Source organism: Seriola aureovittata, chromosome 10 (genome assembly GCF_021018895.1).
Source record: "Seriola aureovittata isolate HTS-2021-v1 ecotype China chromosome 10, ASM2101889v1, whole genome shotgun sequence".
NCBI lineage: Eukaryota > Metazoa > Chordata > Actinopteri > Carangiformes > Carangidae > Seriola > Seriola aureovittata.
The window spans coordinates 10,636,074-10,650,071 of NC_079373.1; the positions used below are offsets into that span (position 1 = coordinate 10,636,074).

At 42.5% G+C, this 13,998-nt stretch overlaps 1 protein-coding gene and 1 long non-coding RNA gene across 4 annotated transcripts; one reads left to right on the plus strand and one right to left on the minus strand.

The window, feature by feature from the left end:
- The first annotated feature begins 143 nt into the window (after nt 1-143).
- Nucleotides 144-13,887, plus strand: cep152 (centrosomal protein 152). Of its 3 annotated transcripts, none has more exons than XM_056386995.1 (28): nt 144-470; nt 763-879; nt 2,458-2,567; nt 2,702-2,762; nt 2,842-3,174; nt 3,385-3,535; nt 4,320-4,460; nt 4,925-5,064; nt 5,364-5,564; nt 5,741-5,888; nt 6,003-6,094; nt 6,219-6,382; nt 6,557-6,758; nt 6,960-7,064; nt 7,147-7,277; nt 7,367-7,495; nt 7,576-7,711; nt 8,044-8,229; nt 8,324-8,584; nt 9,128-9,259; nt 9,341-9,994; nt 10,188-10,263; nt 10,385-10,552; nt 10,662-10,746; nt 11,305-11,387; nt 11,628-11,784; nt 11,872-11,975; nt 12,074-13,887. In XM_056386995.1, exons 2-28 carry the CDS (start codon nt 793-795, stop codon nt 12,901-12,903), a joined length of 5,067 nt encoding a protein of 1,688 aa, XP_056242970.1. In that variant the 5' UTR covers nt 144-470; nt 763-792; the 3' UTR covers nt 12,904-13,887. The 3 variants fall into 3 exon arrangements, with proteins under 3 accessions (XP_056242970.1, XP_056242971.1, XP_056242972.1); XM_056386996.1 differs by having other exon boundaries at nt 2,854-3,174; XM_056386997.1 differs by lacking the exons at nt 144-470; nt 763-879 and adding an exon at nt 1,550-1,942.
- On the minus strand, nt 10,778-12,211 carry LOC130176108 (uncharacterized). Its single transcript, XR_008828836.1, has 3 exons — nt 12,140-12,211; nt 11,645-11,758; nt 10,778-11,369 (listed from the first exon to the last, which is right to left on the minus strand). It is a non-coding gene; the product is annotated as an uncharacterized LOC130176108 (long non-coding RNA).
- Nucleotides 13,888-13,998: the final 111 nt, after the last annotated feature.

The window sequence follows — 13,998 nt, forward strand, 5'->3', positions numbered from 1 at the left end:
TGTGTGCGTGTGTGTGTGTGTGTTTGTGTGTGTGTGTGTGTTTGTGTTTAAGACCTGCTGTGGTTTGGCGCTGCTAATGCGCGCGAGTTTTCAAAGTGGGCGAGTCCTCTGCTCTTAAAGAGGACGTTCAGTCGGCTAACCGTTGCTAGTTTTGTTCCTCACAAAGTTTCCTACTAGGTCAGAAGCATGTTATGGGTGTTAAAATTTTACTGGCTAACGAGTCTTTGATCAAACGTATTTGGCGTAGGTTTTTCAAGGCATGACCAAGTCGTTTTTAAGTCTTTGTCGGGCTCGTTGTTACGTTGTTGCTAAGACAAGCTAACATGGCCAGGTTAACGCTAGTTCGCTAGCGTCAATGCTTTGTACTGTGAACAGTAATGTGGCTGTTTAATACAGTTCATACATTTTAACGTCACACAAGTAAAGGAATAAGCAGCCAAACAAAGGAAACATCTGTCCCATGTTCACAGGTAAGCTGTGTGTCTGTTTTGACTGGTTAAATTTACGCTCACCATCACATGATCCTAGGGCTCGGAATAGTTGTTGTTGTGTCTAAGTATGTTACCCCTTACCTTAACATGAACCATACCTTGTCTTATGATGCTCAAAATAACACCAACCTTACTCTAATCATCTCTGCTTGTTCCTGAGCCTTGGAGGCTACTATCCACCATCTAATATTTAGAGCGATCTTACACATAGTTGTTGTTTGTTTGTGATTTCCCTCCTATAAGTTAAATTCGTTTTTATCTCTTTTCCCAGCACACCCTACACACCAGCAGGCTGTGCATCATGTCTATTGATTTTGACAGTGCTGCTCTTCAAACCCAACACGAGGAGGAAGAATACGACCAGGAGGACTATGCAAGAGAGCAAGAGGTGCAGCACATGTAACTACAGGAGTGTATAGTTGGGATAACATTTCTATTACAATCATGTTTGTGTCTTGTGGTTGTGTGCCGTTGTGATTTGTTAAAGCTCTCCAGATTGCTTGATCAGCGGTAGTTTCTTGATTTTACATATTATCAAACAGCAGTGCACTATCCAATAGGTCAGATGACAGGATATATCCAGGGCATCATGAAATAGTGGAGAGATAACCTGTGGTATATGCAGTTCTCAAGGCATCATTTACCTCTACTTAAGTGATATCACAATTACTGGCTGCTAATGTACATTTTCATGTTTGTGTACTTACCAAATGGCGATGTTCTCTTTTGAGAACCTTAAATTTATCAAGTTCTTATTTGTTTTTCTGAGGTAGTATTGTTGTTGTTTGGGGAAGCATTTGAGGTGTGCACTGTTTGAATTTCACAAGCCCGGCCAGCTTCACAACTTCACAGGCATGTGTTATTACTTACGCCTACAATCTGTTGCGCTATGAAGCTGAGCTATTATTGGCTCAAGGAAAAGTCCTCCTCCCAGGTGTGTCTCACTGAAACTAGCTCTGCCCTGTGGTTTCCCTACTTTCGCCCTATTTAGGTCACCTTTTTTCTGTGTTTGATCCCACTAGTACATGAGTAGAGCAAGCATGAAGAAACTCAGAAGAATGGTACTTTGACTATTGATTCTTAAATGGATTTCTTTCTTTGGTATAGCCTATTTATTATGCACAAGTTGGCCAAGTGGAACATGTTTTCTACTGGTAATTGGAATGTTTCTGCTCCAGTTAATCTTGCTATATGTTTTGTCCAAACAATGGAGTTCTTTGGGAGCAAAACATAGCAAAGCCGCTGGGAGCCGACAGCATGCCAGGCACGTTTTGGATGTTTCACACAGAAGGTCTTCAGTGCAGACAGATTAGGCTAGAAGGTTATCATGTGGCTTCACAGCTGAAGCAGAAGTGCCTCTTACCTCTTGGATAAATAAGTGGGATAGTATGGGTCCTTCAGTTGTGGACACAGTGGAGGATTTGAGGAATATTCAACGGTCCTTGTGGGAAGTAAGTCCAGCTGGCTCTGCTTGTTCCATCTCACAGAGCTGGTTTTAAAGCAAGCCTGGTCAGTCTGTTACTGACACAGAGGAGAGCTCTCCTTTTTGTTTTTGTGTCAGAAAGAGCTAAGATGTTTTTACACCGAGGCAACAAGACCTCACGACTGACTGTATCTGAAATGACTTAAATGATTTGATTATGTAAATCGTTAGCAATGAGTTTTCTGTCAGTCAACTAATCGAATAATCGTCAATTATTTTTAGCTGTTTCCAGAATGAGATATACATACTTACTGAAAAATTGCATGACACATACAATAGCAAGATGATTGTGCACATGAAGTCCTGTGCAGTATTTTTATCAGCTATATTGAGCTGTATTCTTCTCAAGATAACAGAATCTCACTTCTGTTTCTCATTCTGTCAGGTGTTTGCTATTCTGAGATTTTTTTTTCTAGTTCTTTGTTACTTTATAACTTGCGGAGCAACCTTGGTGACTCATTTCCATGTGCTGTTTTTCCACAGCTGCACAAACTGCTCACAGACCTGCCTGATGACATGCTGGAGGACAGCAGAGACTCCTCCTCTCCAGAGCTGGAGTACTCTACCTGCAGCAATAAAAACACTGGCAACAGGTAACAAACATGTTGCTGCTGACACAAAAATAATCTCAGATTTGGAGAATTCAGGCTGTAGTTCAAGACAAGCAGCTATAACATGACCGTATTATAATATTTATGTTTGGTTTTTTTTTGCCCTCTCTACTCAGCCCACAGTCCACATGGACTCAGCAATGGTCAAATCACCCAAGGCCAGTCTCTCATGAACAGGTAGGATGTTAGTTTGTTTTCACTGATAGATCTTTTGTTTTCTGAACTTGTAAAGAAAAAAAAATCACTTACTGTCAAGGTCTCTTTGAAGAACTATGAAGCTGACTATGACCAAGGCCTTCATGATGACTACACTTATGAGGATGATGCTGTTCAGATCAATGGACATCGGAGGAATCCTCAAAGTCAACCTCCGCCTCACACCTGGAACCAGCAGTCAGAGGATCACCATTTCACCCAGGGAGATTGTACATACACTAGCATGGGCACAGAGAAGTCTACAGAGACCAATGATTTCTCCACAGATGAGTATGAGTCCAAACCATACCCTCAAGGCACTACTAACCACGTCGAATATAATGGAGAAGTAGGATACAGAGACAAGCAAAGCCATACCAGAAACCATTTTCAGGTGAGTGGACTGTTTCATCATTGCAAACTGATAAAATAACAGCAGGGTCCTACACGTGTTAAAAATACAAATTTCAAAATATTTGGTGGTTCATTGCAGTGATGGCTGAACTTGGTCAATTGGTTCATGCTTGTGTTATTGAACGCCTAATATTTTTGTTTCAAACATGCTCTGTCTTTGTTTTTTGTCCTTGTTCCTCTGAATTTAAAGCCTGGAACTGGGGACAACACTGTAAATCAGTACAAGGCCAGCTACAATCCTCACCATCCTGCCCATCAGCCAAAGATGTTTAACTCGCAGGCCGCTCACCAAGGTGGCCAGTTTGACCATCTGCAAAGAGAATTCCTTGACTCGACACAACGTGAGTCTTATGGTCTTGATTTTAGTTGCTGGATTAAAAGCACATGACTATATAATAGCTGAAAATAGACCTTTAGGTAATTTGCTGAACTGGATGAGAAAAATCTGTTCAAGTGAAAAATCAGAATCTGGAGTATTCTGTTGTTTGCAACTGCCATTGTCAAATTGCCATTGAGCAATACATTTACTTTACACTTTAGTTGTTCTATGGACAGCAATACACAAATTAGCTTCTTTTGACTCAGAAAGGCTGTGAAAGTGAGCCAAACTAAAAACAATGAGCCGTGTTCATGTACCAGCCATAGCAACTATCATGAACCACCATGGAATAGTGTTATTTCAGATCAGCAAAGTTGCAGTTTGCCATTGAGATTCATCCGCCTAAACAAACCTGAGATACTGCACAGTAATCTTAGGGGAAACTGTGAGCTCAGTATTTAGTGTCTTTAGTGACTTCCTAAAAAATTCCTTGTGTAGCGTTGTTAAAGGTCAAAATTTGTCAGAGATTGTTCCTCTTATATTTCTGTGTCATGTGGAGGTTATTCAGTAGCTTTTGTAGGCTTAATACCCAACCTTTTTTGGATGTTATTATCCATCAAGATGTATAGACATGAAGCTCTTGGTTGATTGTTCCAGTTCACCACTGTCAAACTGGAGGCCATTACTATTATTGTATAACATACACCCTCTCAAACAACATTGCTAAAAGTTAACATGTCTTCACACTGTTTAAATAAGGGCTAAATGACTGATGTGTTGAATCGAAATGTTGTGCTGTGTTTCAGAAACTGCTGATAGAGAGCAGCTCGCCCAGCTGCAGATTTTAAACCAAGCTCATCAAAGGCAAATTGAGGACTTGGAGCGAAAACTGGAAGATTCAAGGCGTAACATGAGATACCTTGAGCATCAGTTCGCAATTGTCAAAGGTATTTTTCACTCTGTTTTTACCTTCAAAATTAGAATGAAAATGAATGAAATTTCCATTTATTACAGAACAAAGCCCATGTGAAGTAATGATACTTTGTGATACTTTAAGGATTGAAATGTAATGATGTTACATGTAGGCTCACCTGGACTTTGAATAAACTGAAATAAAATTTGAATAAATCATTCACTATAGGCGTGGAAGAGTTATGAGGGAGTCTTTAATCATTAGTGTTTGACACTTTACAAATATGTTAAGAGCTGGCTGTCTATCAATATCTATTATTAAGTGGTTTATTGAGAGTAATAGATGGAAATGAAATTGGATGTCTTCACACAGTTAAATATGTGCCCCCTTGTGGCTGTTGAGAGAAACAGAAACAGTCAATCTTGTGCTCGTCTATTGTGTTCTTGTTTTTTGGGTTGGATGTACTGCCCCTGGAAATATTGTCATTGCCATCAACAGATGAAAAGGATGGCCAAGCAGTAAGTCTAAAGGAATCAGGTCGATTGGTTGAGGAGGCCAAGGAGAGGGAGGTTCAAATGCAAAACAAAGTGAAGGCTATGGAGCAGCAAATACAGGTCCTTACTGAGAGAGACCACGAGGTAAGTTTTTTGTTTTTTTGTATCTTCTTAATTGTTTAAAGCAAAATAAGACATAGTATGCAATACATCAAGTTATCAGTAATTTCATTAGGTTCAGTGCAGGAGATGAATCGGATGCAAATCAAACTACAACAAAAGTAGTGTCAACTTTACAGAATTTAAAAGTCTGATAAAATAATGATACACAATGCATTCTGAAACAGACCTAAAGTGCTGACTGAAACAAGCAGATAGCATTAATATCTCTCTTGAAACCCTTGATAAAAGATGTTTATACTGTACTTTTACTTTGTTTGCAGAACATGAAGAAGCAGAGGGTGGCAGAGGCTGCAGTGGACAGCATGAAGCAGCAGATGTTGGAGCTCTGTCGTTCTGACACCCTGTCCAGAGCGCGGGAGCAGCATGACAGGGACCTCACCATCATACGGGAGCAGCATGAGCTTGCACTGTTGGCCCTGGAGCAAAAGCTTGACTCTGCTTCTCAGGCTCTGAGTGAACAGGTCTGTAGTTTTTCTGTCACCGGATGCAGCAGTGTAAAATGAGATTAATCAGTCAACAGGCTATCCATCAGACATAACAATGAGACATCAAATTTCAAATAATGCCAAGATATTTCACCTGCAGATAGAGCGTAAGTAAGTGTATGTTGACAGTGTTGTTGTATTGTTGCTTCCAGACTGATGTCGGTCTGAGGTTACGAGAGCAGGTGAAGCAGCTGGAGCGCCAGAGAGAAGAAGAGCAACTGGAGAGAGCCAGAGTCATCAACGCCCTCACTCAGCGCCTGGAGGAGAGTCAGCAGCAATGTGCCAAGCTACTGCAGACGAGTGAGTGAAGGGGTCTATGCGTCAACATTAACAAACAATATCTATGCACATATTTTTACTCTGCTTGAGTTTAAATTATATTTTCTTGTCTGTTGTGCTTCTGCTTTTTTTCAGGTTCAGTGCAGGAGATGAGTCAGATTCAAATCAAACTCCAACAGACTCAATCAGCCAAGGCACTGAGTGAAAACATGAACAAAGGCTTACAGGTTTGTCCTCTGATTTTTCTGTCCCAAAATGAAACCACTCTGAAAACATCAATCAACAAAAACATATATACTTAAACTTGACTGATGATCTTTTAAACTTTTTATTTCACATTTTACCCTGAAGGAGGATCTGGCTGATTTGAAGGAGCAGATCACTCTGTATGAATCTGCCGTCAAACACGGTGTCATCACATTAGACCTGAGCAGTGACTGGGAGAACCAGCTGTCTGAATCCTGTATGGATTTAGGATTGAAGAAAGCAAACAGGAAGAATGGCACGCTTCACAGGTACGCCATGATTGTAGAGAAGAGACACTGTCATCATTACAGTACCTCTGATTCTCTTTTCACAGGCTGTGTCCTTTTGTGTTTGTAACATGAGTGCTAGTATTTACTGAAACTTTAGGATCACCACTGGCATCAATAACCATTCAAATCAGACTTTCCTTACTGTTTTGTCAGCACTGCCTTGGCTCACCTGTCAGACTCCAAGCTGCCCAAGGACGAGGCTTTACGGCTGCTGCGAGTGGAGATGCAGCGCTGTCTGGGCAGTCTGAAGGGGAAGCGGCAGAAGATCAGTCAGCTGCAGGAGGAGCTCCAGCACTGTCAGAGCCAAGTGAACGAACTGCAGACACAGTTAGATGAAGCGAACCTCAGCTCTTCGGTGAGCCCCACCCCACCACCACCACCCTCATGAACAGATATAAGATGTAGTGTTGAACTGCCGACTAAGTCATTTTACAATAAAGAGGTTTGCTTTCAAGAGGGAACTAAAACTTGCTATAAATGACATGGTATGAGAAATGAAATGGCTGTGATGTAGACAGTGATCATAGGAAAAACTGCATTTTCTGTATGTTCGTAGGTCAGAGAGAAAAGCCAGATGAAACCTTTAAACTTGACTGGAGAGTCTCAGAAAGAGTTGGTGAGACTACAGGAAGACAAGCGACACTTGCAGGAACAAGTGGAGGTTGGTTGTAGTTCACTGTCAAATTAATGTTCTTTGTTTTTCGACAAAATCGTGAAAGATTGTTGTCCTGTCCCAATTGTAGGTGCTAGAGAAAAAGAATAAGGAGCTGAAACAGAGTGAGGAGAAGGTGAGGTCTGCCAACTCAGAGCTGTGCACTAAGATGAGGGAGATGATCCAGGATCTGGACCAAGAAAAGCAGGAAGCAGCTGAGAGGTAAAGAGGATGGCAATTGGTTTACAATAGCTGTTTTCTTCAAGGTGTGTGTATCGATTCATATAAACAATCTTTGTTTCTTCATGAAGATCTGAACGGATTCATCAGCAGCACAGGGACGACGTGGTGAACCGGGTCAAAACGGAGCTCATGCTGGAACGTGACACTCAGGTTGAACAGCTGACAGTGCAGCACCAGCAGCAGGTCCAACAGTTAGAGTAAGTCCTCAGCACATGGGAATTTCAGTCGACTGCAAGCCTTTGCTACTTGCTGATGGTGTTTACTGCTCCCTATACAGGACCCAGCTGTCTGAGGTCAATGATAAGATGTTGGCCGTACAAGAGTGTTACATATCTGTCTGCAAGGAGAAGGACATGCTTGAGGAAAGAATAAGGGACGGGGAGAAGGAGGAGGCTTTGATCAGAGAAAATGAGGTTTGTGAATAAAAGATCCTAAAATGTCAAAAGACACTGCACATGGTTCTTACGCTTATCAAACCAGCATTGAAACAACATTCAAAAGATCAAAGTACACTATTGTAGGGGAAATGATTATTATACCTTATTATATTAGTAAGGTACAGATTTTGTACATGTGAACAAAGCGGGGATGCAAAGCTTTTACTATTTATTTTTTGACAATTTGTTTATTGCATTGCTGTACATTGTATGTCACATCTATTCTGCCGTGATGAAGGTGCCTGTATCCAAATTTAGATTACCTGTGGACTGAGAATGATTTATGATTGATTGGTCGTTATTCCCAGGAAAAAATGAGAGAGGAGAGTGGTACAGCTGTGGAGAAGCTGAGGGCTGAGCTCGAGGCTCAGCATCAGGCCTCAATAAACCAGCTAAAAGCTCTCTGGTCCAAACAGAAGGAGGATGAGATCCAGCAGCAGGTGAACTCCCATGTAGCCTCGGCAAAGGCTACATGGAAGGAGGAGCTGCAAAAGGTATGATTTCCCATAATCACTGTCCAGCTCTCCTCAACTCCCAAATGGAAATTTCACTTCAGACCTGAATGTTTTTCCTGCTTCTGTGCTGCAGATGGAGACGACCTGGACCCAGAGGCTGGAGGAGGCTAGGAGGGAGAAAGACAGAGAGACAGCTGAGGTCACCTGTCAAACAGATGAGATTGAGGGCGGCAGTGTGACAATTACTGCCGAGGAGCTGGACTCCAGGCTCAGTGCCCAGAAACAGCGGCTGCAAGTAGAAGCCGACAAAGTCAAACGCAAAACTGTGGAGGAAGCCAGGAAACAAGCCCAGAGAGAACTTCAAGAGAAACACCTGGAGGACATGGCCAAGCAGGTCACTGGATTGTCTTTATAATACATGTACCAATTAGCTTTTGTATGTGTGCCATCAATTGGAAACTAGATACCCATAGCATTAGACTCGGTAAAGCTATTTTCTACCCATATTAACATGATATTTTACTGGTTTCTTTTTATAACTCTCAGCTGGCGACAGCCAGGCATTAAGTTTTAGGGTTGTCTGGCCATCTGTCCCATTCTTGTGACGGCGATAGCTCAGTAACACCGTGTGGGAATTTATTCAAATTTGGCACAAATGTTCACTTTGACTCGAGGACGAACTGATTAGATTTTGGTGGTCGAAGGTCAAGGTCACTGCAAAACATGTTTTTAGCCATAACACAAGAATTCACACAACAATTATGACAAAATTTCACACAAGTAATAAATAATAATATTTTATATGATTCTGGATAAACAGGGACGTAAACAGCAGTCTTTTCTGTCCCCACACTTTCATGTGATCATTCCTCTGACTCATGCCCCTATTAATTGAAAGGGTCAAATTTAGTAGTGGACATATGTGTTGGTGTTACAGGTTGAAGGTGCAGTGACCAGGGCCTACAATCGCTGGACTGAGGATTTGACTTCATTACCAGAATACCAAGTGTGTCTCCAAACAGAGAGGGAGAAATGGGAACGACTACAAGAAGAATGCACAGAACAACAGGTATGACATGATAAAAAATGTCACTGCTGTCATTTGCCTTTTTTTCTGTTGTGATCATGTATCTTTCTTTAAATGTCTCAGGTGTCCCAGGCCCTGAGGAAGGCAGAGGAGCAGTGGCATAAGAAACACAAGAACCAGCTGGAGGAGCAGAGCTCTGGAGCGCAGAGGGTGGAGGAGCTCCAAGAGGAGGTAGCAACTCTCCAGAGCCAGCTGGAGCAAGTGAGAAGAGAACAAGCTGCCCTGCTGAAGGCTGAGCTGGCCGGAGCTAGGGCAGTGTGGAACCGAGACAAACAGCAGGAGATCTCGGTCATTCAGGTTCGTAGTGAGCGGGTGTACCAAACCAAGCTGCAAGACCAGCACAAAAAGCTGGAGCAGGCTTTGCAGCAGTCCAGAGAGGAGGCCGACCTCCAGAAGAAGGAGCTGCTCCTGCAGATGGAGGCCAAGCTTCGGGAGACTCTGAGGGCTCGGGAGGAGGATTGGAGTTGTCAGCATGCAGAGAAAGAACTGACCCAGAGACAGCAGATCAGGGATGAAATATTGGCAGAGCTTCAGACTGGACTGGCAGAGGTCCAGGCACAACTTCTCAGAGACCCCAAAACAGATCAGCAGGGCACTGAAAGCACCAGGAGGACCAGTGGGGCCACATCAGAGACAACACTAACACACATCATTCAAACATCCTGCAGTGACATTGTCAGTAGGGTAATATCCCAGGCCAAGACGGAATGGAAGAAAGTGAGTTGTTCTTGGATTATCTGTTGTCTAAGGATGAAGTAAGTGGTGTTATCTGTTAATGATAGTGGAGGACTGGTTGCCATGATTAAGTTCTGTAGCATTTAATTAGGATTCATCTGTATGATTTTGTCTCTGATGTGGTGCAGTGATTGAGTTGCTTCTCCCTGTCATGGTTTCATTTCGGTCCCTTCAGATAAGTGAGGAGAGACTGAGTCGTGTGCTAAAGGAAACTCAGGAGCAACATGAAAGAGAAATCAACAAAATGCAAAGTATGTAATGTCACAGTGTGCTACTTAAATACATTCGACATGCAGTACACAATGGATTTGATTGACAATAGCAGAGTTCCCATCAACAAGTTTACTCAACAATATTGTCCACCGTTTCCAGGCTCTTTGTCCCAGAGGAAGGAGCAGGCTCACTGCAGGAAGGAGTGCACTGAGACTTTGAGCAAGTTGCAGAAGAAGAATCAGGAGCTCCACAGACACTTGGAGAAAGCCTGTCGTCAACTCCAGCACAGCGTTCGAGAGCACAAAACCGCCATGCAGCACCTTAAAGGTATATTTCTTTAATGCATTTAAAATGTCTCTCTAAATGACATTTCAATAGATTTACTCAACTACATCTGTGCATCCGTGTTGATGGGACACACCACTGTTTCTTGTAGATGAGCATGAAAGCAGCTTACAGAAGGTAAAGGAGGAACATCTGCAGCAGATAGACGAAGTGAAGAGAGCCAAGGAATCCTCAGGGTTTGTGTTTTTATCATTTCTTAGCTTTGATTTAATAAAGTCCATTTGAATGAAATATTGTTTCACTGCGTAGTTGCCCTCATCTATTGTTACATCGTTAACCATTTACAAACGTTACAGAAATGATAGATCTCAGTGCCATAAGAGTGGAGTTATCAGGCTGCTTGTTTTGTCCAATGCTTTGACACCTGACGATACTCAGTTTATTACAAGGTGAAACAAAGTTAAGCACCAAATGGAAATATCTGCTGATTATTTTCATGTCAATCAACTAATTGATTAATCAACTAATCATTTCAACTATAGTCAGATTATAATTTTACAAGCATTTTGTATTCATGAAACCTGACTTCAGTAGGTAATTGTATGTAACTTCTGCTGTTCAGTGAAACTAAAAACAATGCATATGAACAAGAGGCTTTTATTTGATATATAGATTTCCTTTGTTCTTTTAAGCTCCAAGATGAGCACAGTGGCATTAGCATTCATAGCTACCATTAGTTGTGGTAATGAATTTCAGTCAAATAACCCCTACAGATTTAATGTTTTTGTTTACAGGACTTCTGATCACCAGCAACATCTTCAGCAGGGCCTCGAGGAGATGAAGCAGCAATACTTGACGACTGTAGAAAAGATCAGAGGTTGGTGATGAGGCTTTTCTTTATTAGTTTATAATTGTTTGTAGGGGGATATCTGCGTGGATTTACAGTATTCAGTGTCATGGACACCAGAATTATAATACAATATAATATATTTGTGATAGAGGGAGTCAGTGCTAAGACACTGTTGACCGTGGTTTTGTGTATCTAGAAAGACTTCCACTCACATGTACCTGGTAAAGAACAGACTGTGACTGTGATTGTGTTTTTCTTTTCCGACAGAAGACATGCTGCGTTACCTTCAGGAGAGTCGGGAGCGAGCAGCAGAGATGATCTGCATGGAGGTGCAGAGGGAGAGGCAGGACACTGCCAGAAAGATGCGGCGTTATTATCTGACCTGTCTGCAGGAGTTGCTGCAGGATGGAGGAAAGACCACAGGGCAAGAGGCCGTTACTGTCTTTAACTTGTTTGCTTGCTTCATCATGGCTTCTCGGGCTAATTGTATTGATCTTCCCATCTTCTGCAGAGCTGAAAAGAAAATAATGAATGCTGCAAGCAAGCTGGCGGCCATGGCTAAAGTGCTGGAGACGCCTATCAGAAGTAAATCTGGAAAGAACTGCAGTTTACCAAGTGAGTCCTATTGTACAGAACTCCATTACTGTGGATTCTTTTCTCAAAATATAAATATGTTGTTGATCTGTGTTTTCTATTGGCATATTGTTCCACAGCTGTATCCACCACTGGCTGCCCTCCAGGTAGAAATGCAGGTTTCATTAAGAACCTGTCCACACTACCTGAGTTTCCTGACATCGGGGCAGAGGGGAGATCCCACATGGAGGAGACTTCTGCTGACTCTGAGCAGAAACCAACTGCTGCACCCAGGACTAAACCTCTGAGACACCAGGACATATCTGCATCTGCGAAGGAGGAGGCCTCAGTGGAAGCAGCCATGAAACCCCAAACCGCAGCTCACAAACACCTTCGCTCTTACAAACCTCAACAGATGGAGTCTTCTCATCAGGTGGCTTCTCCAACCCAGGTGGATTTTGTCACCGCATCTGTGATGAGTAAGAACAGGGAGCTTTACCTGCAGGGAGGAGCCTCCAGCACAGCAGTCAACCGCCTGGACTCAGAGCAACAGAGCAAACCTTTCCCCGTCCAGGAGGCTCCTGTCAGAGATGAGAAACGTACTGACTGGAGCATGACCAGTAGTGACTCGGACACAAGCTTCCAAGTCCCTAGACTCTCCTGCTCAGGGAGGAAAGTAGAACCGGTGAAGCCGTTTTCTGTCTCTGCTGCATCGGCCAGTGACTTAGGAGAGTTTGGTGGCCTCACTCCAGACGCGTCGGACCTGACAATTTATAATGAGATTGCCCAGAAGACCCCTCGCACCCAGACTTTGAACTTTCCCAGTGTGAAGATGAGCACACACAGACAGCCCACCCCTGGCTCTGAGGCCGAGAAGCAGCAGGGAGTTTGTTCCAGGCCTCTGTTCTCCGAGTTGAGACGGCGCCAGCAGGACAGCGGCTTTGACAGTCCGTTCTACCAACAAAAATGACAAAGTGAAAGGGCAGGTATCAGGTTGGAAGATGAGGTTGGAACTGACTTGACTATTTCAGTTACGTTACCAAATAGTGCCTTTTTAATACAGTGTATGAAGTTTACATGATGCCGAACTTTTGCCTTCATAGTTGCTTGCTGTGTGTTTTTGTCTGTGTTGTGTTACGATTGTTAAAGGAATAGTTTGACAGATAGTCAATAGACCCTAACCCAAGGGAAATACAAAAGTGGATACCACTCTTACTCTATGTTTGTATGCTAAATGTGAAGCTGCAGAGTGCCGCTGTTTCCTTAACTTTGACTGGACAGCTAACCTGGTGATGTCCAAAGGTACAAAATCCACCTCAAAAAAAAAACTAAACAAATGAGGCATGACATTTATTTACTATTTCTTGATTTTAAACAAGATTTAATGAAAAGATTTATGTCGAGATTTAAAGATAGAACTTGTTACTTGGTGAGGTTCACAGGGACTGGTAGGTGGATTTTGTTACCCTTGTGCAGAGCCATGTTTGCAGTTTCCCCATGATTTCATTGTTTATGCTATGATAAACCCCCTATAGCCTCACAATGGTACTGATATTCTCATTTAACTGTTGACAAGAAATCAAATAAGAGTATTTCCCAAAAATGTCAAACTATTGCTTTAATGCATAGTTTGTTCCAGAGTAAAAGAAACACATGCTGCACCTCTCACTCCAAACAGCAAAACAAGTAGAGTTCTGTAAATATTTGCATATTTCTTTTGGCCCCTCACGGTCCCTGTCACATTTTAGCCTAGCTTTAAAAATACAGCTGCAGGTCGTGGTGCTGAATCTCACTGACAGCAGTATGATCTGGGTTGAAATGAGTAAACGAGGGTTTACTTAGGCTGTCAGTTACATCCAAACCAGGAGCAGTGAGCCAAAACAAAATCTTGCTGTCAGAATATTTAGTTTCAGTCTGGAGTATTTGATGACTCACAGTAAAGTGTTGATAATGAGTTCTTGGTGTTCAGGTGTTTCTTGTGCATCATGGATATCTGCAAATGCTTTCAGGTCTAAAGTCGCAGCTCTTACCACACTGTAATTTTTAACTTGTGACACCCTGCATG